This window comes from Salmo salar, chromosome ssa01 (assembly GCF_905237065.1).
Source record: "Salmo salar chromosome ssa01, Ssal_v3.1, whole genome shotgun sequence".
Lineage (NCBI taxonomy): Eukaryota > Metazoa > Chordata > Actinopteri > Salmoniformes > Salmonidae > Salmo > Salmo salar.
This window is the reverse complement of record NC_059442.1, coordinates 51,146,064-51,173,294: the sequence shown is the minus strand read 5'-3', so window position 1 is coordinate 51,173,294 and position 27,231 is coordinate 51,146,064. Positions and strand designations below refer to the sequence as shown.

Here is a 27,231-nt window from a genome sequence, read left to right as displayed (position 1 = left end):
CCAAGCATACTTCCAAAGTTGTGGAAAAATGGCTTAAGGACAACAAAGTCAAGGTATTGGAGTGGCCATCACAAAGCCCTGACCTCAATCCCATAGAAAATGTGTGGGCAGAACTGAAAAAGCATGTGCGAGCAAGGAGGCCTACAAACTTGACTAAGTTACACCAGCTCTGTCAGGAGGAATCGGCCAACATTCACCCAACTTATTGTGGGAAGCTTGTGGAAGGCTATGCAAAATGTTTGACCCAAGTTAAACAATTTAAAGCCAATGCTACCAAATACTAATTGAGTGTATGTAAACTTCTGACCCACTGGGAATGTGATGAAAGAAATAAAAGCTGAAATAAATCATTCTCTATACTATTATTCTGACATTTCACATTCTTAAAATAAAGTGGTGATCCTAATTGACCTAAGACAGGACATTTTTACTCGGATTAAATGTCAGGCATTGTAAAAAAGCTGAGTTTAAATGTATTTGGCTAAGGTGTATGTAAACTTCTGACTTCAAATGTATATTCTGACTAGGTTGACAGGGTTGAATCTCTATACTGGATCTATTAAACCCTGTGCAGTTAAAGTAACTGTCCAGTGTTTCCAGATTTCTATGAAATATGCCCTATAATTAATTACAACATGAGTTAAATAGTTTCCTTCCAAAACATGGCAATTAAGTATGTTAAAAAGCAGTGTTTCTGTGTTGGAATGGTGAGGAAATACCCCAAAAACAGAATGGTGTGGGCATATACTGGTCATTAAAAATATTCACGCAAGTAGACCGCTGACTGGCCAGCTCATCTTCGTCAGTAGGATGACATCATCCTACAGTGCATTCGGAAAGTGTTCAGACCCCTAAACCTTTTGTTATGTTACAGCCTTGTTCTAAACTGGATTAAATCGTTTTTTCCACCTCATAATTTCTACACACAACACACCATAGAGTGTAGTCTCCCAGTCACTGCCGGTGAAAAACATCCCCACAGCATGATGCTGCCACCACCATGCTTCACCGTAGGGATGGTATTGCCCAGGTGATGAGCGGCGACTGGTTTCCTCCAGACATGATGCTTGGCATTTAGGCCAAAGAGTTCAATCTTGGTTTCATCAGACCAGAGAATCTTGCTCGGCGGTCGTCGTCGCCGGTCTACTAGCTGCCACTGATCCCTTTTTCCCTTTTCGTTTGGTTCTGTCTGTCCTGTGTTTCACCTGTTTTGAGTTAGGTTCATTAGTGGGTTATTTAGTCTCGCCCTACCAGGTTGGGTTCGTGCGGGATTGTTTTGTTTTACCTGTCGTGGTTTTGGGGTTGCGTTATATTTTCTTTGTCTTATGTGGACTGGCGTTTCTTTCTGGACTGCGTTCCGGCCCTTTTGGGTGGATTATTTTGTCTGGTTTTTATGCCTGTTCATGGAGTTTTGGACTCAGGAATAAACGCTCTGCTAGTGCATATTTGGTCTCCTGCGCCTGACATTTCTTCATATCTCAGAAACAGTATGTCAAAGTCTTCCTTTTCGCTGTACCAATCTTTAACATGATCAAACCAAGAACCATCAAAAACTGTTAAACAAAATTGAATCAAAGAATCTTACAAGCACAAATTAAGTATCGCATCGAAAACATTGGCTTCCAAAAAATCCCACAGTACTACACTTCCATAAAATTATATGTAAGCTATTGGGAAAACATATCCACCTTTTCCCTCAAGAAATTCCTCCAGAAATGTGTTGAAGTCCTCTTTGTCCTCTAGTAGTCTATTTACATTGTGGAAGTGGTAAAATGAACATGCAACATCTTTGGGGTTCCTTCCGATGTAGATAACCAATAGGGACACAATCATGTTAAAAGCAGTTGACTGCAAACAATGTGACAGCTTCATTGCTACCTTTTTTTTGCCTTTAAAAAAGTTTTGTAAGCAATGACCACACCTCAGACCCCCACAATCATCTTTATCTTACCTTCCCTCTCTTTCTTAAACCTGGTGGCAGTAGATTGGGGAGAAGGTGAGAGGCAAATAATCGGGGTGAGGGCATTGAGCCATAGTCCACTGTTTTCATCTCCACCTCAATCCATGGTACAATTTCCATGGTGTTTGTTTTTACCCTCGAATACATTAGGACGAAACAACATTGCTATAATGTACTGCATCCATTTGTCCCTGTTGAATGTTATGCAATATTTTTTTTCATACAAAATAATTGACAGAATTGTCATCTTAACACTTGTAAAATACCCTATCCAAACAATAAGAACATGTTTTGGGATTATATATGGATTAGGAGAGTGGGTGGATTTACCTGATTTTGGGTATGTAACAGCAAAAATGTCACTGTCCCAGATCTCAAAGTCCTTCGGAGTGTCTAGATAACATTCCTCATGCACATTTGTTTATGAGCTTAAGTCCTTTGTATGACACTAATCCAGGTACAAACTTTTTTGCGGATCCATTTCTGAAGTAAACACCTAGAGATCTGGTCTTCAGAATGAGGTTTTAAAGCAAAACCATGAGAGCCCCAAACCATGAACGAGCAAAAGACGTTGAACATTGAAGGACGGAAACACTAACCACGTGGCATCACCCCTACCCATGAGCAGTTGTTGAGATCTGAGGGAACAGGTATAAGAAGTAGTATAAAACTCCATCTTGCACTCTGATTGTCTAGATAGAGTTGTGCTCATTCCCCTGACAATCCTGACAATGATTGTGCATTTAAGCCACCAAATTAATTGAAGTTTGGAGCAGAGACAGAGCAAACCTGAACCACTAATCCTTTCTCCTTTATGAATGAAACATTCCTCAGTCCAAGTAACGAGCAAAGCAGGCTACTACTTCTACTTTGACCTCTGGGTGTGCAAGAGCCCAATTCTGCATGTAAACATGTCCTCCTCTCCCTCAAAAGGTAAAAAGCACATGGTTATTCCAGTCTTTTTGTGAAACATGAAAACAAATCAAAGAGTTTATTTCCCCAAAAAATGAAACGGACAACACTGTCAAGCAAATGGCGTTCATTTACACACTTTATTTAGCTTATTACATTTATACAGAGTACAAAAAACCCTGAAATTTCACATTTACATAAGTATTCAGACCCTTTACTCAGCATTTTGTTGAAGCACTGTTGGCAGCGATTACAGCCTTGAGTTTTCTTGGGTATGTCGCTACAAGCTTGGCACACAAATACACTTGGTATTTGGGGAGTTTCTCTCATTCTTCTCTGCAGATCCTCTCAAGCTTTGTCAGGTTGGATAGGGAGCGTCGCTGCACAGCTATTTTAAAGTCTCTCCAGAGATGTTCGATCGGGTTCAAGTCCAGGCTCTGGCTGGGCCACTCAAGGACATTCAGAGACTTGTCCCAAAGCCACTCCTGTGTTGACTTGCCTGTGTGCTTAGGGTCGTTGTCCTGTAGGAAGGTGAACAGTCTGAGGTCCTGTCTGAGGTCCTGAGCGCTCTGGAGCAGGTTTTTATCAAGGATCTCTCTGTACATTGCTCCGTTCATCATTCCCTTGATCCTGACTAGTGTCCCAGTCCCTGCCTCTGAAAAACATCCCCATAGCATGATGCTGCCACGACCATACTTCACCGTAGGGATGGTGCCACGTTTCAGTTTGGCGGGGCGGCCAGCTCTAGGAAGAGTCTTGGTGGTTCCAAACTTCTTCCATTTAAGAACAATGGAGGTCACTGTGTTCTTGGCCTTCAATGCTGCAGACATTTTTGGTACCCTTCCCCAGATCTGTGCCTCAAACAATCCTGTATCGGAGCTCTACGGACAATTCCTTCGATCTTATGGCTTGGTTTTTGCTCTGACTTGCACTGTCAACTGTGGGACCCTATATAGACAAGTGTGTGCCTTTCCAAATCATGTCCAATCAATTGAATTTACCACAGATGGACTTCAATCTTGTTGTAGAAACATCTCAAGGATGATCAATGGAAACAGGATGCACCAGAGCTCAATTTCGTGTCTCATAGCAAAGGGTCTGAATACTTATGTAAATAAGGTTTTTCTGTTTTTTATTTTGAATACATTTACAAAAATGTCTAAAAACCTGTTTTTGTTTTGTCATTAAGGGGTACTGTGTGTAGATTGATGAGGAAAGAAACACATTTTATCCATTTTAGAATATGGCTCCAACGTAACAAAATGTGGAAAAAGTCAAGGGGTCTGAAAACCTTCCAAATGCACTGTATATTTACACTACATGGCCAAAAGTATGTGGACACCCCTTCAAATGAGTGGATTCAGCCATTTCAGCCACAGCTGTTGCTAACAGGTGTATAAAATCAAGCACACCACCATGCAATCTCCATAGACAAACATTGGAAGTGGAATGGCCTGTACTGAAGAGCTCAATGACTTTCAACGTGGCACCGTCATAGGATGCCACCTTTCCAACAAATCAGTTCTTCAAATTTCTTCCCTGCTAGAGCTGCCCTGGTCAACCGTCAGTGCTGTTATTGTGAAGTGGAAACATCTAGAAGCAACAATGGCTCAGCCACGAAGTGGTAGGCCACACAAGCTCACAGAAACGGACCGCCAAGTGGTGAAGCGTGTAAAAATCTTCATTCACTACAGAGTTCCAAACTGCCTCTGGAAGCAATGTCAGCATAAGAACTGTTCATCGGGAGATTCATGAAAGCAGCCGCACACAAGCCTAAGATCACCATGTGCAAAGCCAAGTGTCAGCTTGAGTGGTGTAAAACTCACCGCCAATTGGACGCCGGAGCAGTGGAAAAGCGTTATCTGGAGTGATGAGTCACGCTTCACCATGTGGCAGTCAGACGGACAAATCTGGGTTTGTCAGATGCCAGGAGAACGCTACCTGCCGACTGTAAAGTTTGGTGGATGAGGAATAATGGTCTGGGGCTGTTTTTCATGGTTCGGTCTAGGCCCCTTAGTTCCAATGAGGGGAAATCTTAACGCTACAGAATACAATAACATTCTAGACAATTCTGTGCTTCCAACTTTGTGGCAACAGTTTCGGGAAGACCCTTTCCTGTTTCAGCATGACAATGCCTCCTTGCACAAAGCGAAATCCATACAGAAATGGTTTGTCGAGATTGGTGTGGAAGAACTTGACTGGCCTGCACAGAGCCCTGACCTCAACCCCATCGAACACCTTTGGGATGAATTGGAACGCCGACTGAGAGCCAGGTCTAATCGCCCAACATCAGTGCCTGACCTCACTAATGCTCTTGTGGCTGAATAGAAGCAAGTCCCCACAGCAATGTTCCAACATCTAGTGGAAAGCCTTCCCAGAAGAGTGGAGGCTGTTATAGCAGCAAAGGAGGGACCGACTCCATACTATTTCCCATGATTTTGGAATGAGATTTTCGACGACCAGGTGTCCACATACTTTCGAAAGTCCAAACTGGAGATAGCAATGTCCCATGGCATTAACATTTTAGTGCAAATACACATGATTATTCATGCATACACAGGTAACTGCCAAAAATAATCACCAACATAATGTTTCTTAATAGGGTGTTGGGCCACCATGAACAGCTTCAATGCACCTTGGCACAGATTCTGCAAGTGTCTGGAACTCTATTGGAGGGATGCAACACCATTCTTCCACAAGAAATTCCATCATTTGTGTTTTGTTGATCGTGGTGGAAAACGCTGTCTCAGGCGCCACTCCAGAATCTCCCAGAAGTGTTTAATTGGGTTGAGATCTGGTGACTGAGACAAACATGGCATATGGTTTACATCGTTTTCATGCTCATCAAACCATTCAGTAACCACTTATGCCCGGCGGACGGGGGCATTGTCATCCTATGGGGGTATAACAATAGTATCCAAAATAATGGCCGCCCCAGAAGTTTTATACATGACCCAAAGCATGATGTTAATTGCTTAATTAATTCAGGAACCACACCTGTGTGGAAGCACATGCCTTCAATATACTTTGTATCCCTCATTTACATATGTGTTTACATTATTTTGGCAGTTACCTGCATTTGGCTTATCTAGCACATTGTCATCCTGATTTGTTACACATACTAACCTACTGAAATGAAGAAAGTGGTCCATTAACTACTTGAAAGCTATACTTGCACTGTTTATGATGATTACATTTTCTATGATGATTAATGGTGATTCTAATTTTAGTATTTTGACTAAATGTCTGTTAGTATATAAAACAGATCCTCAAACAGATAATAATTAAACAGCCATGAGACTAACAGATATTACATTGCACTTGACCCATAGAGTCAACAATGCCTATGTGTCCAGTGTGTCTATGAACACAATACTTTTCAAATAAATTGCACATTTAGTTGTGTATTTATCTGATGAGATTGCATGTTTCAGTCCCACCTTGTAGATAGCAGTAGTCCATTGTCCACACTGTAGAGTCTGTTTACTTATACAGTAGTCCATGTTGGTAAACTTAGTCAACTTAGACAAATTTCTGTTCATGTTCCCATAAACCTTAATCATTTACATGCAGACAGTCCATTCAGATGAACACTCTAATATAGAAACCTGAGAATAATACCTCTCTGTTGGTTAGCTAGCTGTGCCTCTCCGACCTGTGGTTTTAGACTTTTGGGGAATGGACATAAAGGACAAGTTTTAGAGGAGAATTAGCGATGGTCTTTCTCCATACTCACTCATCCTTCCGATCCCTGGTTAAGGCGCCATCTATCAAAATACAGAATAATAAACAGAAAACATGAGCTCACATGAAGGAAAGCAAGTGTGAGTGAAAACACAATACAGTGGGTACCTTGGGTACCATAAATACCTTAAAATTGTATTTTGTAAATTGCTACTGGCCTTTTGATACAGTATGGTACTTTACCTCAAAGCGGCTGTATACCTTCCTCTCCTTCCGCATGCTCTCGATTCTCTGAAGTAGCTTCTCCCGCTCCTGAGAAGTTCTAGTCGGGCCTCTGCTCTGTCCTTGGGCTGATGCTTCCTCCTTACCACTAACACCCCGGTCAGCCTCATCCTGTTTGGCATCATCAGTGACAGCAGATTCTGTAGTGAGTTCTGTCCGGCTCTGGCTGTTAGCAGAAATCTGCCCTAAAAGGAGCTTTGTGTCATCTCTTAGGTTGCTGCTTGAGAGTACATTGACAGTAGATAAATGGTAGTGGGACTGGCTTACTTTAGCTTGCTTCACTGGGGGTGATATGGGATTAGTTTGATCTGTAGGGCTCTCTGGTTTCATAGTGCTATCATTCTCTTTGGTTTCATCAGGACTCTGAGCTCCATGGGAGGCGGATTCTCCAGGAGCACTTTTGCTCATTGTCTCAGCATCACCTGCTTTCTTGTCACCTTTAGCGGCAGGAGAACTTCCAGCTTTTTGCTCTTTGATAAGGTTACTTAGTTTGCCCTTCTTACTGTTATCCACAATGACAGATGAAGCTGGGACAGTGTCATGAGAGGCAGTAGAATGAGTTGGGTTTGAGTTACTTGATGGGCTGGATTCTACAAGGACAGGGTTGAATGGTGAGGTAGACTCAGTTGGGGTATGATTAGGAGAGGAACAATATTCTGTTGGGGTGAGGTTTGGAGAAGTGATAGATTTTGTTTGGCCAGACATGGGGCACAAAACTGATCCACCTGACACAGACATAGGGGAGGAATGTGATTTTGTTTGAGTAGGGTTAGAAAATGCACTGGAATCTGTTGGGGTGGGGTCAGGAGATGCACCTGGTTCCGTTGGGGTGTTGTCAGGAAGAGGGTTGGGTTCTCTTGTTGGATTGGAAGAAGAACTAGATTGTGTTGGTGTTAGGATGGGAGATTTGTTGGTTTGTTCCGTGACATGCTTTGGCGATGGAAGTGAGGAGTTGGGGGAGTCATTAAACTCTGTTGTGGTGGGCTTTGGAGAGGAGTTGGATGCTGTTTTGGAGGGTTTGGGGGATAAAACAAACTCATCTTGGCCAGGACTAGGAGAGGAGTAGGGTTTTATTGGGTTGGTCTTTGGAGCGGGTGACTTCAACTCAGTTGTGGCAATTGTAAACAATGACTCCTTTGTGGAGGGATTGGGAGAGATGTTAGAGTCTATTGGTGTTGATGAAGTGGACCCAACTAAGGTGGATGTAGGTAAGGAACTGGATTTTGTTTGGGTAGAGCTTGGCAGAAGGCTAAGATCTGTTGCAGGGATTGAGGACGAGCAAGATTGCATTGGGGTAGGGCTAAGAGATTCCTTGGAATCAGTTTTGTCAGGCTTGGGAGACACAACTGGCTCAACTAGACCAGGAATAATGGGGGGACTTGATTGCAATGGGATGGTATGAGCGGAGGTGCTGGATTTTGATGGAATGGGATGAGAAGAGACACTTGATTCGGATTGGGTGGGGCTCAGAGGTTTGTTGGACTCTACTGTGACTGGTTTAGAGGATAGTAATTGTTGCTTTGACAGGGGGTTAGATGAACTGGACTCCTTAAGGGTGGGGGTAAGGGCTGAGCTCAAATCTTTTGCTGCATGTTTAAATGAAGTGAGATTAGTTAAACTGAAACTCGTTGATGTCGGAGATAATGACGAGCTAACTTCTGTTAGGGTGAGTGGAAGAGATGGGCTCAGCTCCTTTGAAGCAGGATTTGAAGACTTTGGTTCCTTTGGTGATAGTTTATATAAAGTAAACTCCTTTGGAGCGATGTTAAAGCTACGCTCTTTTGAGGTGTGCTCAAGAAATGCACTTGTATCTCTAGGGTTAACTTCAGACACACTTTGGTTCTGACTGTTCTTCAGCTCAATCTTCTCAGCATCCGTAGAGACTCTAAGTAGCCCATCGTCACCAGATAATCTACGCCCGAGGAATGATTTGGAGTCACTTTTGGAAAGATTAAGTTCTTCCTGTTCTTTATTTTTAGAAGCCTTGTCTTTGACATCAAGATGTAATGAGCCATGTGTTGCCATGGATGTTTTGTTCTCCTGTGAGACTGGTGAGATCTCCAGTGTTTCTGAAGAGGCCTGTGTTGATGTAGCTGGCTTTTTGGTAGAAATGTCTGCTGGATTAGGTGGGGTCTCTGTTGATGTAGCTGGCTTTTTGGTGGAAGTGTCTGCTGGATTAGGTGGGGTCTCTGTTGATGTTGCTGGCTTTTTGGTTGAAGTATCTGCTGGATTAAGTAGGGCCTCTGTTGATGTTTCTGTCTTTTTGTTTAATGTATCTTCTGGTTTAAGAGGTCCCTCTGTTGATGTAGATGGCTTTTTGGTGGAAGTATCTGCTGGATTTAGTGGAGCCACTGGAAGAGTAGGTTCTACACTTGTGACTGGGTCCTTTGTTTTCAAGTCAAATGGAGTCACTGGATTTAGAGGAGCTTTTTCAGCGCTGCTCTCAGACTCTGAAGCCTTTGCAGCTTTTCGTTTGGCAGCCAACGCTTTAAAAAACTTGAACCTACTGTCTGGATCATTCATATCTATATAGAATGTATTGCTCAATGAAGATGGCAGGTGTGCTGTTTGTATGGTTTTGGGTTGCTCAATTTGAGCAGATTTGGATGGATGTGCACATTGTACCGTTTTGCTTTCTTCTTCATGGTCAGGTTTAGGTTGTTCCTTTGAAGAGGCCATGTCGGTGCCCACAGGAGGATTATTTTGCAATTCCTTATCACTGGCATCAGTAGTGATGTCCTCAGATTTCAAAGACTCTATGGTTGACTTATCAACTGTTGCTGGCTTATTACATCTCCATTCAAAATGTTCTCTTGTTATGGATCTTCGTTTTCCCAAAATCTGAGCGGTCAAGGATAATCTAGATTGGTCATCTTCCTCGTTGGCAGTTTCCTCGCAATGTTGGCCTGAGGTAAGGTTCAGTTCTTGAGAGATATGCTGTTCTAGTTGTGAGCTGAAGATTAGTGAGGATCTTAGCCTTGAGGTCCTTTGGATAGCAGGGTTGATCCTCCTACGGAATGACTCTTCTCTTTTGGGCTCTTTTACCTCCATGTCCTCTGATTTGTCGCCTTCATCTGTAGCCATGCTAACAATAATATCTGGTGTTCTTGAATGTTCTGGGCGTTTGGTCTTTAACCTGAGCCCTGCAATCTTGGGTAACTCTTTGGCATTAAACTTGGGATCTGATACCAGTGGAGCAAATATTATTCCTTGTGAGGTATTAAGGGGCTCTTCAAAGGGGTCATTTCCAAAAGGCTGTGAAATGTCTTCTTCTCCAGCATCATCATATGCACTGAGGTATGAGCTGATCCTCCAATCTCGCATCCCCTGCTTTGCACTGGGATCCTGTGTTTTACGGTCCGAACCAGACCCAACAAAAAACTGCTTCTGTTCAGACGGGTTTTGTTGTGTTGGGGAGGTCTGACAGGCATAAGGATGGCCCACGCTCAGTCTTTTTGCGTTTGAATGACAAAAGGGACCCTCTCCTGGATGTGATAATTTGTCTGAGTCATGTCCCATCTCCACAGAAAGTTTCGATAACGATAAATAATTCACTACAGGGTCATACTTGTCTGGTGGCTCTATCTCTATTCCATGTGGGTACCCAGACTCAGAATACTGATCCATCGGAGGGTACCCTTGGTCCCTGAATTGATCGTAGCTACCATAACCAGGCTCTGGCCCTGTTCTCTGGTAGTGATGCTGTTCCCTATGTATCTTCCTGCTCTGGGTTGCCATACCCTCCTCAAAGTTGGCTTGGTGCTGCATGAATTGAGAGGAGGAGTGTCTGGCATAAGTTCCCTCTGCATAACTGGGCCTTTTAGAGCCAGAAAAATCCATTGTGTTCGACTGCATCATAGGGTGACCTTGTTCCATAAAATACTGCTGCTCTATTCTAAATTGCTGTGAGGAGTACTTGTTTCTGTGCATATCAAGTGAACCCTGATCTAGTGACCTGTGGATGTGCTCGTGCCTTCCAGGGGGCATTCTTTTCTGATCATCAAAGGAATGTCTAGCCCATTCTTTAGGACGAGAGCTCTCTATGGGCAGGAACTTTCTGGGATCTCTGAACAATGGTGGCCTATCAGTGCTGTATTGGCTGTCAGATAAACTGCTGTAGTCTGGCACTGGAACAAGGACATTTTCAGGTACCAAAGGTTGGGACTGTGCAAACAGGATCCGGAACTCCTCATCAAAAGTAGTCACAAGCTGTCCAAGAAAGAGGTGAGCCATGCAACGGTGAATCTTCTCAAAAGACCACATGAAGCTGTGGGCAGAGAGATTCATGGAATTTCATTACACAGCATAATGTAGCAAAATATACATATTACAATGGAATAAGGAACTCTTAACTCCCTTACTATGCAAATGCAAAGCAATTGCTAAATTACAATGCAACAATAATGTTACTACACAGGTGTAAGAGAAACTTAATGTACAGTTTCTTAAATCCACATTACTAATGTCAGGTCTGCTTGAGAAATCATGCAACATTTGTACAATTTTAAAACACTTTGTACCACGTTCTTCATTTTTGAACCCTCACCTATAGTTTCCACTCAGGACAGCCCTGCAGTCTGTCAGCAAGAAGCGATCCAGCATCTGACCCTTGAAGGACTTTCCAGAGCGACAGCGATAGGTGATGCCTGACACAGTTCTGACACGCATGAACTGCAAGATAAAAACATGATGTTCTTATTAGATGTTCTCCAAAAAGAACTGAATTGGTTCCACATGAATAATGATTGACTTTGAGTAGTTGTTGTTCATTGAATGGGAACAAAGGAGGGAGGAGCCAGTGGGTCTTCATGTTCACGGTTGAGAGGAAGAGCTATTCATATCCCAAGCCTACAGGTTTCCTTTATTGGTCTTCACGGATCCACAAGTACCCGAATACCCAAGACACGATCTGGGACCCGAGCGGGTCCGGATCCAGAATTATAAATAATGTCACGGGTCTGGGTCGGATCTGATATGATTGCCACGGGTCTCAGGTATGTGCAATTTTAACTGACTTGTCTGGAAGGGCCCGCACAGATCCGAATGCAACAGTCGAGAGAGAGATATTTCTTTTTAATCACTCATACTGCTGCTCTTGCTTTTCAAGAGAGTGGAGCATGGCGCATGGCGCTTGTTGTTGGCCAATCATAAGTCATCAAAGCGGTAAAATGCCACAGTCATAGAGCCTCCATGTTTCGCAAAAGTTAGGAGATATCTAATCAATGGAAGATGGAATTAAAATTACGGAATTAAAAGTTAAAGAAGAATAGGCTACAATGACGAAGAGCCAACAGGTAGACTGCTTCTTAATATTCTGAGTGGAGTTGTTGTTATTTGTAACTGTAGGATGAGAAAGCACATGCACTGCAGGCTTAATTAGCCTAGCTAGCTAACGTTAGCTAGCTTCTCCCGGTTTGATGCAGTCAAGACAGGTACTATGTAATCATATTTGATGATAAATAACCCAGCTATTGAAGCTATTAATCTACTATAGCACAAGTCGACTTGGTTGGTTGCTGTCTCTTGTCTCTCCCTGCTTCCAGTGTCACTCGCTCACAGTACAGCCCCTCCCCTGCACCTCTCTCCCTTTTCTCATGCTTTATCAGCTCTGGTTAATAAAGGAGCTTAAAAAACTTTTTAGGGCTAGGGGGCAGTTTCCTGAATTTCCACCTCTCTGACGTGCCCAAGGTAAACTGCCTGTTACTCAGGCCCAGAAGCTAGGATATGCATATAATTGGTGGAATTGGATAAAAAACACTCTGAAGTTTCTAAAACTGTTAAAATAATGTATGTGAGTATAACAGAACTGATATGGCAGGCGAAAAGCCGAGTAAAATCCATCCGTAAAAAAAAATTCACAGGCCTTTTCAATGGAACCCTATGGGATATACAAATAAATAGCTCCCAGATTGCAGTGCCTATGGCTTCCACTAGATGTCAACAGTCTTTATACAAGGTTTCAGGCTTGTTTCTTGAAAAACTAACAAGTGGTTAGGTGACGCTCATTAGGAAAGTATTCTTGTGGCGCGCGTGAATGAGGGCGCGCTCTTCGTTATTTATCTTCCCTATTGAACATACTAATCTCCGTATTAAATATGATCATTTATTTAGATATTAGAGTACCTAAGGATTAATGAGAAACATTGTTTGACTTGTTTGGACGAACTTTACCGGTAACTTTTTGGATTCATTTGTCTGCATGTTGAACAAGTGGATTACTGAAATCAATGGCGCCAACTAAACAGACTTTTTTGGAGTTAAAGAAGGACTTTATCTAACACAACGACCATTCATTGTGTAGCTGGGACCCTTCGGATTGCAAACAGAGGAAGATCTTCAAAGGTAAGTGATTTATTTTATCGCTATTCGTGAATTTTGTGACGCCTGTGCTGGTTTCAAAAATATGTTGATGTGGGGCGCTGTCCTCAGATAATCGAATGCTATGCTTTCGCCGTAAAGCCTATTGTAAATCGGACAACGCAGTTCGATTACCAAGAACCTAAGCTTTTGAATGATGTAAGACAGTTGTATTTCCATGAATGTTTAATATTACGATTTTTTATTTTGAATTTGGCGCTCTGCAATTACAATGGTGTTGCCGAATTTGAACCCTCTAGCGGGATCTGATCCCTAAGAGCTTTAAAAAAAAAGACTTTTCTGCTGCTTTACTGCTGATCGGACCGGGTCTGGATTCGACCAGGTCTATACGGAACGGGTCTAGTTGTCTTCGGGTCCGTTCAGAATGGGTATCTATATAAAAAAAAAATATTTATGCATATCGGGTCTGGATGGTACAGCCCAGGTCCATTTCGGTACGGGTCCAACTTTTTGACCTCTAGTTTCCTTTCCGTTTAAGTTCCTTACTGAATATGAACTTCCAGAGGAAAGCCTTATAAGGGAAAATGCCCTAAAATCCATCAAGTATCAAAGACAAAATTATAAACGTGTCCTAATTGAAAAACTCCAGCACATATATTCAAGATATTGCACCACTTCATAGACTCACTTGTATGCTCTCCAGATTGACCCGGCAGTTGGAAGCCATGGTAGTAAAGTGGTGTGCATTCTGTTCATCCAGAATGATATACACTGCAACATTTCGCATGGCAGCATCCAGAATATCAGCGAAGATGTCCACATCTGTAAAGGTGTCCATTACCACAGCAATCACCTGGTGAGGACAACAGAGCACACTAAGATTAGGCCTACATTCATTTCAAATGTTAAAGCATGCAATAGTGAGGCATTATACACACATTATATGCTGTGCAATTATTCTACACATAGGCGTAGTCGGCACATACACTACGGTGAAAAAGTATTTTCCCCCTTTCTGATTTATTTCTCTATTTTTGCATAGTTTATTTTACTGAATGTTATCAGATCTTCAACCAAAACCTAATATTAGATAAAGGGAACCTGAGTTTACAAACAACAAAAAAATATATTATTATCAAATAAATATTTATTTAATTAACAAAGTCATACAACACCCAATTCCAATGGGTGAAAAAGTAATTGCCCTCTAACACACAATAACTGGCTGTGCCACCTTTAGCTACAATGACTATAACCATATGCTTCCTGTAGTTGCTGATCAGTCTCTCACATCGCTGTTTGGTTTTCGCCAGACATAATGGAACCCATCTCGTCCAAAACGTTGACTCAAGTTTGCTAAAAAAAAATCACCTGGAAGCACCTGGATGATCATTAAGACTCTTGGAAGAATGTTCTACGGACAGATGAGTCAAAAGTATCACTTTTTGGATGACATGGGTCCCATTATGCCTGGTGAAAGCCAAACACTGCATTCCACAGGAAGAACCTTATACCAGGCCTCCTGAGTGGCGCAGCGGTCTAAGGCACTGCATTGTAGTGCTAGAGGCTTCACTACAGATCCGGGTTCGTTCCCGGCAGTGTCGCAGCTGGCCACAACTGGGAGACTCATGAGGTTGCGCACAATTGGCCCAGCATCGTCCGGGTTTGGGGAGGGTTCAGCCGGCCGGGATGTCCTTGTTCCATCTCGCTCTAGCGACTCCTGTGGAGGGCTGGGTGCTGACATGGTTGCCAGTTGGACTGTGTTTTCTCTGACACATTGGTGTGGCTGGCTTCCGGGTTAACCGAGCAGTGTGTCAAGAAACAGTGCGGCTTAGCAGTGTCGTGTTTCAGAGGACACATGGCTCTCAGCCTTCGCCTCTCCCAAGTCCGTATGTGAGTTGCAGCGATGGGACACGATTGTAACAACCAATTGGAGAGAAAAAGGGGTAAAAAGTGTTTAAAAAAGAACAAATAAAATAACCTTACACCAACGGTCAAGCTTGGGGATGCTTTTCTGCCTCAGGACCTGGACCTGGACGACCAGGCCATCCATCTGTGAGCTGAAGCTGAAGCGCAGCTGAGTCATACAGCAAGAGAATAATTAAACTCACAATCAAGTCTACATGAAAATGGCTAAAAAGCAACACATTTGAAGATTTGGAATGGCCTAGTCCAGGTATTCCCAAACTTGGGGGCATACCCCCAAATGCCGTCGGAGGTACGCCAAATAAAAATGTGATTCCATTTTTTTTCCCATTTAAAAATAAATAACATTTGTTAAAAAAACTGTGAAGAATTCTTTTAGTTTTCAGACAGTCCATTTAGTAAGAACCGCGTCCATAGAGACACATACCAGCTCTACTGGTAGTACTGCAACTACCAGCAGTACTACACCTGCACCTGTCGACAACACAAGTTGTTCTGCTTCCACGAGCACATCCAATGCTAGCATCAGTAATTCTACATTTGTTGTTAGCCCAGCTAGCATGTACACTGACAGTTGTGAATCTGATGCAGCGGAAGAGCTACTGCCCCCTTACCCGGGAAAGCACTGAACAACAGACAGGGATGTTGGACCATCGAAGAGGCGCAAATATGGTGAGAACTACATTGATTTGGTGTTCACTTACACTACCGTTCAAAAGATTGGGGTCACTTAGAAACGTCCTTGTTTTTGAAAGAAAAGCAAAAAAAATTGTCCATTAAAATAACATAAAATTGATCAAAAATACAGTGTAGACATTATTAATGTTGTAAATGACTATTGTAGCTGGAAATGGCAGATTTGTATGGAATATCTACATACTGTAGGCGTACAGAGGCACATTATCAGCAACCATCACTTATCTGTTCCAATGGCACGTTGTGTTAGCGAATCCAAATTTTTCATTTTAAAAGGCAAATTGATACTTAGAAAACCCTTTTGCAATTATGTTAGCACAGCTGAAAACAGTTGTCCTGATTAAAGAAGCAATAAAACTGGCCTTCTTTAGACTAGTTGAGTATCTGGAGCATCGGCATTTTTGGGTTCGATTACAGGCTCAAAATTGCCAGAAACAAAGAACATTCTTCTGAAACTCATCAGTCTATTCTCTTTTCCAGCTACAATAGTCATTTACAACATTAACAATGTCTACACTGTATTTCTGATCAATTGTATGTTATTTTAATGGACAAAAAAATAGCTTTTCTTTCAAAAACAAGGGCATTTCTAAGTGACGCCAAACTTTTGAATGGTAGTCTATGTGCAAAAGTATTATCTCACAACTCAATGAAACCTTCACTTTTGCGCAGACATAAAATTAAACAAAAATAAGCCACAGGAGTTTTTGGAGTGACAATTAAGACGACTTTTGAGTAGTAAGACATATGTAAAAGCAACAGATACCATTAATAACAAGGGGCTAGAAGCGTCTTATATGGTGAGCTACCGAGTGGCTAGGACAGGGAAGCCCCATACTATTGTGGAGGACTTAATTCTTCCTGATGCCGCGGATATGGCGGGACAATGCTGGGGGAAAAGGCCCAAAAAAACTACACAGACAATGCCTTCATCAAACAACACTGTTTCACGAAGCATCAGTGACATGGCAGGAGATGTTTTAAAACAATTACTGCTTCGCATACAAGCCAGTGAATTCTATGTGTTACAGCTGTATGAGTCAAAAGACATGGCAGGCCTGGCACAGCTCCTGGTGTATGTCCGTTAAATTTATAGGGGGTCAATTAAGGAAGACATCCTCTTCTGCAAATCACTGGAAACCAGGACAACAGAAGAGGATATATTTTAAGTACTGGACAGCTTTGTGACATCAAATGGACTTTGGTGGTCAAGATGTGTTGGTATCTGTACTGATTGCGCAAAAGCCATGCCAGGGAGACATAGTGGAGTTGTAACGCACGTGCAAGCAGTTGCTCCTTACACTGCAGCATCCATGAGAGGCTCTTGCTGCCAAGGGAAAGCCTGACAGCTTGAAAGACGTTTTGGACATTACAGTGAAAATGGCTAACTTTGTTAACCTGTTGGGTCTAGGGGGCAGCATTTGCACGTCTGGATAAAAAAAATGTACCCGATTTAATCTGGTTACTAATCCTACCCAGTAACTAGAATATGCATATACTTATTATATATGGATAGAAAACACTCTAAAGTTTCCAAAACTGTTTGAATGGTGTCTGTGAGTATAACAGAACTCATTTGGCAGGCAAAACCCTGAGACATTTTCTGACAGGAAGTGGATACCTGATGTGTTGTATTGACTTTAAACCTATCCCATTGAAAAACACAGGGGTTTAGGAATATTTTGGCACTTCCTATTGCTTCCACTAGATGTCACCAGCCTTTACAAAGTGTTTTGAGTCTTCTGGAGGGAGATCTGACCGAACAAGAGCCATGGAACGGTGATGTCCCATTAGACACCTGGCGCGCTAGTTCATGTTGGGTACCCTCGTTCCAATACGTTATAAAAGAGTATGCATTCGTCCACCTTGAATATTATTCATGTTCTGGTTAAAAAGGCCCTAATGATTTATGCTATACAACGTTTGACATGTTTGAACGAACGGAAATATATTTTTTCCCCTCGTTCATGACGAGAAGTCCGGCTGGCTTACATCATGTGCTAACGAGACGGAGATTTTTGGACATAAATGATGAGCTTTTTTGAACAAAACTACATTCGTTATGGACCTGTGATACCTGGAAGTGACATCTGATGAAGAGAATCAAAGGTAATGGATTATTTACATAGTATTTTCGATTTTAGATCTCCCCAACATGACGTCTAGTCTGTATCGCAACGCGTATTTTTCTGGGCGCAGTGCTCAGATTATTGCAAAGTGTGATTTCCCAGTAAGGTTATTTTTAAATCTGGCAAGTTGATTGCGTTCAAGAGATGTAAATCTATAATTCTTTAAATGACAATATAATATTTTACCAATGTTTTCTAATTTTAATTATTTAATTTCTGACGCTGACTTGACTGCCGGTTATTGGAGGAAACGATTTCCTCAACATCAATGCCATAGTAAAACGCTGTTTTTGTATATAAATATGAACTTGATAGAACTAAAAATGCATGCATTGTCTAACATAATGTCCTAGGAGTGTCATCTGATGGAGATTGTAAAAGGTTAGTGCATCATTTTAGCTGGTTTTATGGTTTTGGTGACCCTGTCTTTGACTTGACAAAACATTACACACAACTCTTGTAAATGTACTGTCCTAACATACTCTAAATTTATGCTTTCGCCGTAAAACCTTTTTGAAATCGTAAAACGTGGTTAGATTAAGGAGATGTTTATCTTTCAAATGGTGTAACATAGTTGTATTTTTGAAAAATTTGAATTTTGACATTTATTTGGATTCAAATTTGCCGCTCTTGAAATGCACCTGCTGTTGATGGAGTGCACCACGGGTGGCACGCTAGCGTCCCACCTAGCCCCAAGAGGTTAACGTGTCTGGGCTAGGGGGCAGTATTTTCACGTCCGGATAAAAAACGGACCCGATTTAAACTACTCTTGCCCAGAAACGAGAATATGCATAGTATTAGTAGATTTGGATAGAAAACACTCTAAAGTTTCTAAAACTGTTTGAATGGTGTCTGTGAGTATAACAGAACTCATATGGCAGGCAAAAACCTGAGAAGATTCCATGCAGGAAGTGGCCTGTCTGACAATTTGTAGACCTTCTGTTGCATCTCTATCAAAATTACAGCATCTGAGCTGTTACGTGACACTTTCTAAGGCTCCATTGGCTCTCTAAAGCCTTCAGAAAGCGGATTGATGCGTCTCCTGTCTCTGGGCAGATAACAGGAGCAGAGTTTGTCAGTGGTCTGCCTGGGGACAGAGAGACTGGAGATGCGCGTTCACGAGACCTCGCCATTTTTTTCCTTCCCTCTTTGAATGAATACAACGTTGTCCGGTTGGAATATTATCGCTATTTTACGAGAAAAATAGCATAAACATGGATTTTAAACAGCGTTTGACATGCTTCTAAGTACGGTAATGGAATATTTTGCATTTTTTTTGTCACGAAATGCGCTCGCGCATTACCCTTTGGATAGTGACCTGAACGCACGAACAAAACGGAGGTACTTGGATATAACTATGGATTATTTGGAACCAAAACAACATTTGTTGTTGAAGTAGAAGTCCTGGGAGTGCATTCTGACGAAGAACAGCAAAGGTAATCCAATTTTTGTAATAGTAATTCTGAGTTTAGGTTGCCCTGATGTTGGTGGGTGTCTGAATAGCTAGCCTGTGATGGCTGAGCTATGTACTCAAAATATTGCAAAATGTGCTTTCGCCGAAAAGCTATTTTAAAATCTGACATAGCGGTTGCATAAAAAGCTGGTTTTTGATATAAATATCAACTTGATTGAACAAAACATGCATGTATTGTATAACATAATGTCCTAGGAGTGTCATCTGATGACGATCATCAAAGGTTAGTGCTGCATTTAGCTGTGGTTTGGGTTTTTGTGACATATATGCTTGCTTTGAAAATGGCTGTGTGATTATTTTTGGCTGGGTACTCTCCTGACATAATCTAATGTTTTGCTTTCGCTGTAAAGCCTTTTTGAAATCGGACAATGTGGTTGGATTAACGAGAGTCTTATCTTTCAAATGGTGTAAAATAGTCATATTTTTGAGAAATTGAAGTTATAGGATTTTTGAGGAATTTGTATTTCGCGCCACCCGATTCCACTGGCTGTTGAATAGAGTGGGACGCTAACGTCCCACCTAGCCCATAGAAGTTAAAGCAAGGCCCCTGAACTCTCGTGTATTTTCTGCACTATACAATGATATGGGCAGCGACCATGTAACGCTTTCACAACATACAGAATTGCGCTGGTTAGCAAAGTATTGACACACATGTTTTTATTGAGAGACAAGCTTAAAGTTTTCTTTACTGACCATAATTTTCACTTGTCTGACCGCTTGCATGGTGACGAGTTTCTCACACGACTGGCCTATCTGGGTGATGTTTTTTCTCGCCTGAATGATCTGAATCTAGGATTACAGGGACTCTCGGCAACTATATTCAATGTGTGGGACAAAATTGAGGCCATGATTAGGAAGTTGGAGCTCTTCTCTGTCTGCATAACAAGGACAACACACAGGTCTTCCCATCATTGTATGATTTTTTGTGTGCAAATGAACTCAAGCTTATGGACAATGTCAAAGGTGATATAGCGAAGCACCTGAGTGAGTTTGGTGCGCAATTACACAGGTACTTTCCCGAAACAGATGACACAAACAACTGGATTCGTTATCCCTTTCATGCCCTGCCTCCAGTCCACTTACCGATATCTGAAGAAGAGATTCTGTGAAAATGTATTTGAATCAGAAGCCACTGCCAGATTTCTGGATTGGGCTGCGCTCAGAGTATCCTGCCTTGGCAAATTGCTGTTAATAACCTGTTAGGGCTAGGGGGCAGTATTGACACGGCTGGATAAAAAACATACCCGATTTAATCTGGTTACTACTCCTGCCCAGTAACTAGAATATGCATATCATTATTGGCTTTGGATAGAAAACACCCTAAAGTTTCTAAAACTGTTTGAATGGTGTCTGTGAGTATAACAGAACTCCTATGGCAGGCCAAAACCTGAGAAGATTTCAAGCAGGAAGTGGCCTGTCTGAGAAGTAGTGTTTCATCTTGGCTCTTTTTATTGAAGACTCAGGATCTGTGCAATAACGTGACACTTCCTACGTCTTCCATAGGGTCTCAGAGCCCGGGAAAAAGTTGAACGATATCGAGGCAGGCTCTGGCTGAAACACTTTATCGCTTTTGGCAAGTGGCCACTCAGAGTACTATGGGCTTAGGCGCGTGCCCGCTTCGACCGAATGCTTTCTTTTCCTTTGTCTGTTTATCTAAACGCAGATTCCCGGTCGGAATATTATCGCTTTTTATGAGAAAAATGGCATAAAAATTGATTTTAAACAGCGGTTGACATGCTTCGAAGTACGGTAATGGAATATTTAGAATTCTTTTGTCACGAATTGCGCCATGCTCGTCACCCTTAGTTACCCTTTAGGATAGTGTCTAGAACGCACGAACAAAAGGCCGCTGTTTGGATATAATGATGGATTATTTTGGACCAAACCAACATTTGTTATTGAAGTAGAAGTCCTGGGAGTGCATTCTGACGAAGACAACAAAGGTAATAACATTTTTCTTATAGTAAATCTGACTTTGATGAGTGCTAAACCTGCTGGGTGTCTAAATAGCTAGCCCTGTGATGCCGGGCTATCTACTGAGAATATTGCAAAATGTGCTTTCACCGAAAAGCTATTTTAAAATCAGACATATCGAGTGCATAGAGGAGTTCTGTATCTATAATTCTTAAAATAATTGTTATGCTTTTTCTGAACGTTTATCGTGAGTAATTTAGTAAATTCACCGGCAGTGTTCGGTGGGAATGCTAGTCACATGCTATTCACATGCTAATGTAAAAAGCTGTTTTTTGATATAAATATGAACTTGATTGAACAAAACATGCATGTATTGTATAACATAATGTCCTAGGGTTGTCATCTGATGAAGATCATCAAAGGTTAGTGCTACAGTTAGCTGTGGTTTGGGTTTATGTGACATTATATGCTAGCTTGAAAAATGGGTGTCTGATTATTTCTGGCTGGGGACTCTGCTGACATAATCTAATGTTTTGCTTTCGTTGTAAAGCCTTTTTGAAATCGGACAGTGTGGTTAGATTAACAAGAGTCTTATCTTTAAAATGGTGTAAAATAGTCATATTTTTGAAAAATTGAAGTAATATCATATCTAAGGTATTTGAATAACGCGCCACAGGATTCAACTGGCTGTTGAGTAGGTGGGATGCAAGCGTCCCACCTAGCCCATAGAGGTTGAGACACTGATGCCCTCTGCAACCACGTACCTATGTGAGAGTAGATTCTCGGCCCTCACTTGCATGAAAACGAAATACAGGCACAGACTGTGTGTGGAAAATGATTTAAGACTGAGACTCTCTCCAATACAACCCAACATTGCAGAGTTATGTGCATGCTTTCAAGCACACCCTTCTCATTAACCTGAGTTATTCACCATTTTCAATGAACACATTTTACATGTAAGATGTTTAAATATAGAGCAAAATGATTGATTATTATTATTTGTGCCCTGGTTCTTTAAGAGCTCTTTGTCACTTCCCATGAGCCGGGTTGTGACAAAAACTCACACTCATTCTTATGTTTAATAACTGTATTGTATAGTGTGTGTGTGTGTGTGTGGCAGGCTTACAATGATGGCAAAAAACAACATTTGAGAGTGTGCTGACCCTGGTGCTAGAGGGGTTACGCAGCTGGAGGTTGAATGTTTGAAGGGGTACGGGACTACAAAAAGTTTGGGAACCACTGGCCTAGTCAAAGACCTATCCCAGTTGAGATGTTGTGGCAGGACTTGAAACGAGCAGTTCATGCTTGAAAATCCACAAATATCGCTAAGTTAAAGCAGTTCTGCATGCAAGAGTGGACCAAAATTCCTCCACAGTGATGTGAGAGACTGAGAGGGCTGCCTCGCTTCTAGTTCTTAGGAAACTAAGCAGTATTTTCTTTTTTATGTATTATTTCTTACATTGTTAGCCCAGAAAATGTTGTGTGTTATTACATACAGCCATGAAGAACTATTGGATATCAGAGCAACGGTAACTCACCAGCACTACCAGAATTACAACAAGGAATACAACTTTCCCGAAGCGGATCCTTTGTTCGCACCACCCAGGGCAAATTAACTGATTCCAGAGGCCGACCCAAAACAACGCTGGTGGAGAAGAAGAATTCGGAGCGGTCTTCTAGTCAGACTTAGGAGGCGCGCACACCACCCACCACTAATGTTCAGTCCCTGGATAACAAAGTTGACGAGATCAGGGAAAGGGTTTCTTTCCAGAGAGACAACCGGGATTGTAACATACTTTGTTTCACGGAAACATGTCTCTCTCTGGATATACTGTCGGAGTCGGACCAGCCATCTGGATTCTCAGTTCATTGCACTGACAGGAATAAACATCTCTCTGGGTAGAAGAAGGGCGGGGGTGTATGTGTCATGGCTAACGACTCATGGTGTAATTGTAATAATATACAGGAACTCAAGTCCTTTTGTTCACCCGATCTAGAATATCTTGTAATCAAATGCCGACCCTGTTATCTCCCATGAGAATTCTCTTCGGTTATTGTCACGGCCGTGCATACCCCCCCCCTCAAGCCGATACCACGACAGCCCTCAAGAGCTTCTCTGGACTTTATGCAAACTGGAAATCTTTTGACAATGGCACCGAAGGAGTTGGCCGCCGTTTTCCGATCCCATAACCAATTTTTCTATTGTGTATGTTTTTTCGCATTATTTGTAAGTTATTTTGTACATAATGTTTCTGCCACTGTGTCTTATGACCGAAAAGAGCTTCTAGATATCAGGACAGCGATTACTCACCCCATACTGGAAGAATACTTTTTCTTCAATGAGTCGAACGGGAAGGATTTACTTCAGACGCCTGACAAGGCCCTCATCCCCGTCATTCACAGGAGAAAGAGACAGAGGTATCGTGGACGAAGATCTGGGTGCCTTGTTAGGATCCGTCGCCAAGAGGGTAATATACCTTTACCATCGGTCCTATTAGCCAACGTACAATCAATTGATAATAAAATAGACGAACTACGATCACGTATATCCTACCAACGAGACATTAACTGATTTCTGCTCTCGTAAAAGCCTGGGTTTTCTGCACGTTAACACCATAAGCTTATTACCTAAAAATAATACATTGAAAGTGTGGGTTCACAGCTCCAATCCAGATGTGTTGGTCATTAGTGAGACATGGTTAAGGAAGAGTATTATGAATACTGATGTTAACCTTTCTGGTTATAACCTTTTTCGGCAAGACAGATCTTCCAAAGGTGGGGTAATGGAAATCTTTACCAAGGATCATCTTCAGTGCTCGGTTGTCTCCACCAAGTCTGTCCCCAAACAATTTGATTTGCTGGTCTTAAGCATTAAACTTTCAAATACATATTTGTTCACTGTTGCTGGGTGCTACCGTCCTCCATCAGCAGCAGCCTGTACCCTACCTGCCCTAAGTTCTCTCCTGGCCCCTTACACCAAGTCTGAATTTGTTCTGCTAGGTGACCTAAACTGGGACATGCTTAACCCACCTGACCAAGTCCTAAAGCAATGGGACTCCCTAAATCTTCCTCAGATTATTGCCAATCCGACAAGGTATGACTCCAAACACCCAGAAAAGGCTACTCTCCTTGATGTTATCTTCACAAATAATCCTGATAGGTATCAGTCTGGCATTTTCTGTAATGACCTCAGTGATCACTGTTTTACAGCCTGTGTTCGTAATGGCTGCTCAGTGAAACGACCTGTCCTGATTTGTTAGACGCTTGCAAAAAACTTTCATGAGCAAGCCTTCCTTCATGAACTGGTCTCTGTAAAATGGTATAGAATCAGCTTGATCCCCTCTTTTTTTATATTTTCAGTGGTATTGTTAACAAACACGTCCCCATAAAGAAAATTACAATTAAAAAAAGGTTCTAGGTTCTGGGCAGGAGTAATAATCAGATTAAATCGGGTACGTTTTTTATCCGGCCATGAAAATACTGCCCCCTATCCATAACAAGTTAAAGACCTGGAGAATAAACCCTCCTCCTCACTGCTGCCCATGTCCCTTAATGTTGATGATGTGGTTGTTACTGACAAGAAGCACATGGCTGAGCTCTTTAATCACCACTTCATTAAGTCAGGATTCCTATTTGACTAAGCCATGCCTCCTTGCCCGTCCAACATTTCCTCATCTCCCACACCTTTTAATGCGGCTATCCCTGATGCTCCTCCCTCTTTTCCCCTGCTCCGCTACAAAGTTTCTCCCTGCAGGCGGTCACTGAGTCCGAGGTGCTAAAGGAGCTCCTGAAACTTGACCCCAAAAAATCATCTGGGTCAGATGGTTTAGACCCTTTCTTCTTTAACTTCTTTTGGAACGGGGGGCAGTATTGAGTAGCTTGGATGAATAAGGTGCCCAGAGTAAACTGCCTGCTACTCAGGCCCAGAAGCTAGAATATGCATATAATAGATATATTAGATTTGGATAGGAAACACTCTAAAGTTTCCAAAATTGTCAAAAGAATATCTGTGAGTATAACAGAACTCATATGGCAGGCAAAAACCTGAGAAAAATCCAGCCAGGAAGTGGGAAATCTGAGGTTTGTTGTTTTTTTTAAGTGATTGCCTATCCAATATACTGTGTCTATGGGGTCAGATTGTACTTCCTAAGGCTTTCACTAGATGTCAACAGTCTTTAGAATGTTGTTTCGGGCTTCTACTGTGAAAGGGGAGCGAATAAGAGCTGTTTGAACCAGGGGTCTGGCTGAAAGCCTTGGGTTGTTTATCGCGTGCAGCCGTGAGCGCGAGCTCCGTTCACTTTCCTTTCTAAAGACAAACGAATTGTCCGGTTGGAATATTATTGAAGATCTATGATAAAAACATCCTAAAGATTGATTATATACATTGTTTGACATGTTTCTACGAATTATAATGGAACTTTTTTGACTGTTCGTCTGGACTTTGTTAATGCGCCTTGTGCATTTGGATTACTGGAGTAAACGCCCGAACAAAAAGAAGGTATTTGGACATAAAGATTAACTTTATTGAACAAAACAAACATTTATTGTCTAACATGGAGACCTGGGAGTGCCATCAGATGAAGATCATCAAAGGTAAGTGATTAATCTTAACGCTATTTCTGACTTTTGTGACACCTCTCCTTGGTTGGAAAATGGCTGTATGGTTTTCTGTGGCTAGGCGCTGACCTAACATAATCGCATGGTATGCTTTTGCCGTAAAGCCTTTTTGAAATCTGACACAGCTGATTGCATTAAAGTTGATCTTTAATCGTATGTTAAACACTTCTATCTTTCATCAATGTTTGATGAGTATTTCTGTAATTTGATGTGGCTCTCTGCACTTTCACTGGATGTTTGTTTGAGACAATGCATTTCTGAACATAACGTGCCAATTTCAAATTAGGTTTTTGGACATAAAGATGAACTTTATTGAACAAAACACACATTCCAAGTGGGTCAGAAGTTTACATACACTCAATTAGTATTTGGTAGCATTGTCTTTAAATTGTTTAACTTGGGTCAAACGTTTCGGGTAGCCTTCCACAAGCTTCCCACAATAAGTTGGGTGAATGTTGGCCCATTCCTCCTGACAGAGCTGGTGTAACTGAGTCAGGTTTGTAGGCCTCCTTGCTCGCACACGCTTTTTCAGTTCTGCCCACAACTTTTCTATAGGCTTTAGGTCAGGGCTTTGTGGTGGCCACTCCAATACCTTGACTTTGTTGTCCTTAAGCCATTTTGCAACAACTTTGGAAGTATGCTTGGGGTCATTGTCCATTTGGAAGACCCATTTGCGACCAAGCTTTAACTTCCTGACTGATGTCTTGAGATGTTGCTTCAATATATCCACATAATTTTCCTGCCTCATGATGCCCTCTATTTTGTGAAGTGCATCAGTCCCTCCTGCAGCAAAGCACCCCCACAACATGATGCTGCCACCCCCGTGCTTCACAGTTGGGATGGTGTACTTCGGCTTGCAAGCATCCCCCTTTTTCCCCCAAACATAACGATGGTCATTATTACCAAACAGTTCTATTTTTGTTTCATGAGACCGGAGGACATTTCTCCAAAAAGTATGATCTTTGTACCCATGTGCAGTTGCAAACCATAGTCTGGCTTTTTTATGGCGGTTTTGGTGCACTGGCTTCTTCCTTGCTGAGCGGCCTTTCAGGTTATGTCGATATAGGACTCGTTTTACTGTAGATATCGATACTTTTGTACCGGTTTCCTCCAGCATCTTCACAAGGTCCTTTGCTGTTGTTCTGGGATTGATTTGCACTTTTCGCACCAAAGTACGTTCATCTCTAGGAGACAGAACGCGTCTCCTTTCTGAGCGGTATGACGGCTGCCTGGTCGCATGGTGTTTGTACTTGCGTACGATTGTTTGTACAGATGAACGTGGTACCTTCAGGTGTTTGGAAATTACTCCCAAGGATGAA

General features: G+C 42.0%; 1 protein-coding gene and 1 pseudogene across 4 annotated transcripts in view; both read right to left on the bottom strand.

Annotated features, from left to right (window-relative positions):
• Positions 1-410: 410 nt before the first annotated feature.
• Positions 411-5,951, bottom strand: LOC106604164 (amine sulfotransferase-like; annotated as a pseudogene).
• The window catches only part of LOC106604487 (protein FAM83H), a 33,903-nt gene continuing 12,054 nt past the window's right edge, over positions 5,383-27,231 (bottom strand). For 2 of the 4 annotated variants that reach the window (XM_014199165.2, XM_014199149.2), the window contains 4 exons: positions 13,845-14,009; positions 11,385-11,509; positions 6,800-11,105; positions 6,113-6,639 (listed from right to left, as the gene is read on the bottom strand). In XM_014199165.2, coding sequence (XP_014054640.2) covers positions 6,628-6,639; positions 6,800-11,105; positions 11,385-11,509; positions 13,845-14,009 — 4,608 coding nt within the window. In that variant the 3' untranslated portion in view covers positions 6,113-6,627. Of the gene's footprint in view, positions 5,674-6,112; positions 6,640-6,799; positions 11,106-11,384; positions 11,510-13,844; positions 14,010-27,231 lie in introns of those variants that run through there. The other 2 variants (XR_006769999.1, XM_014199158.2) reach the window with 2 other exon arrangements.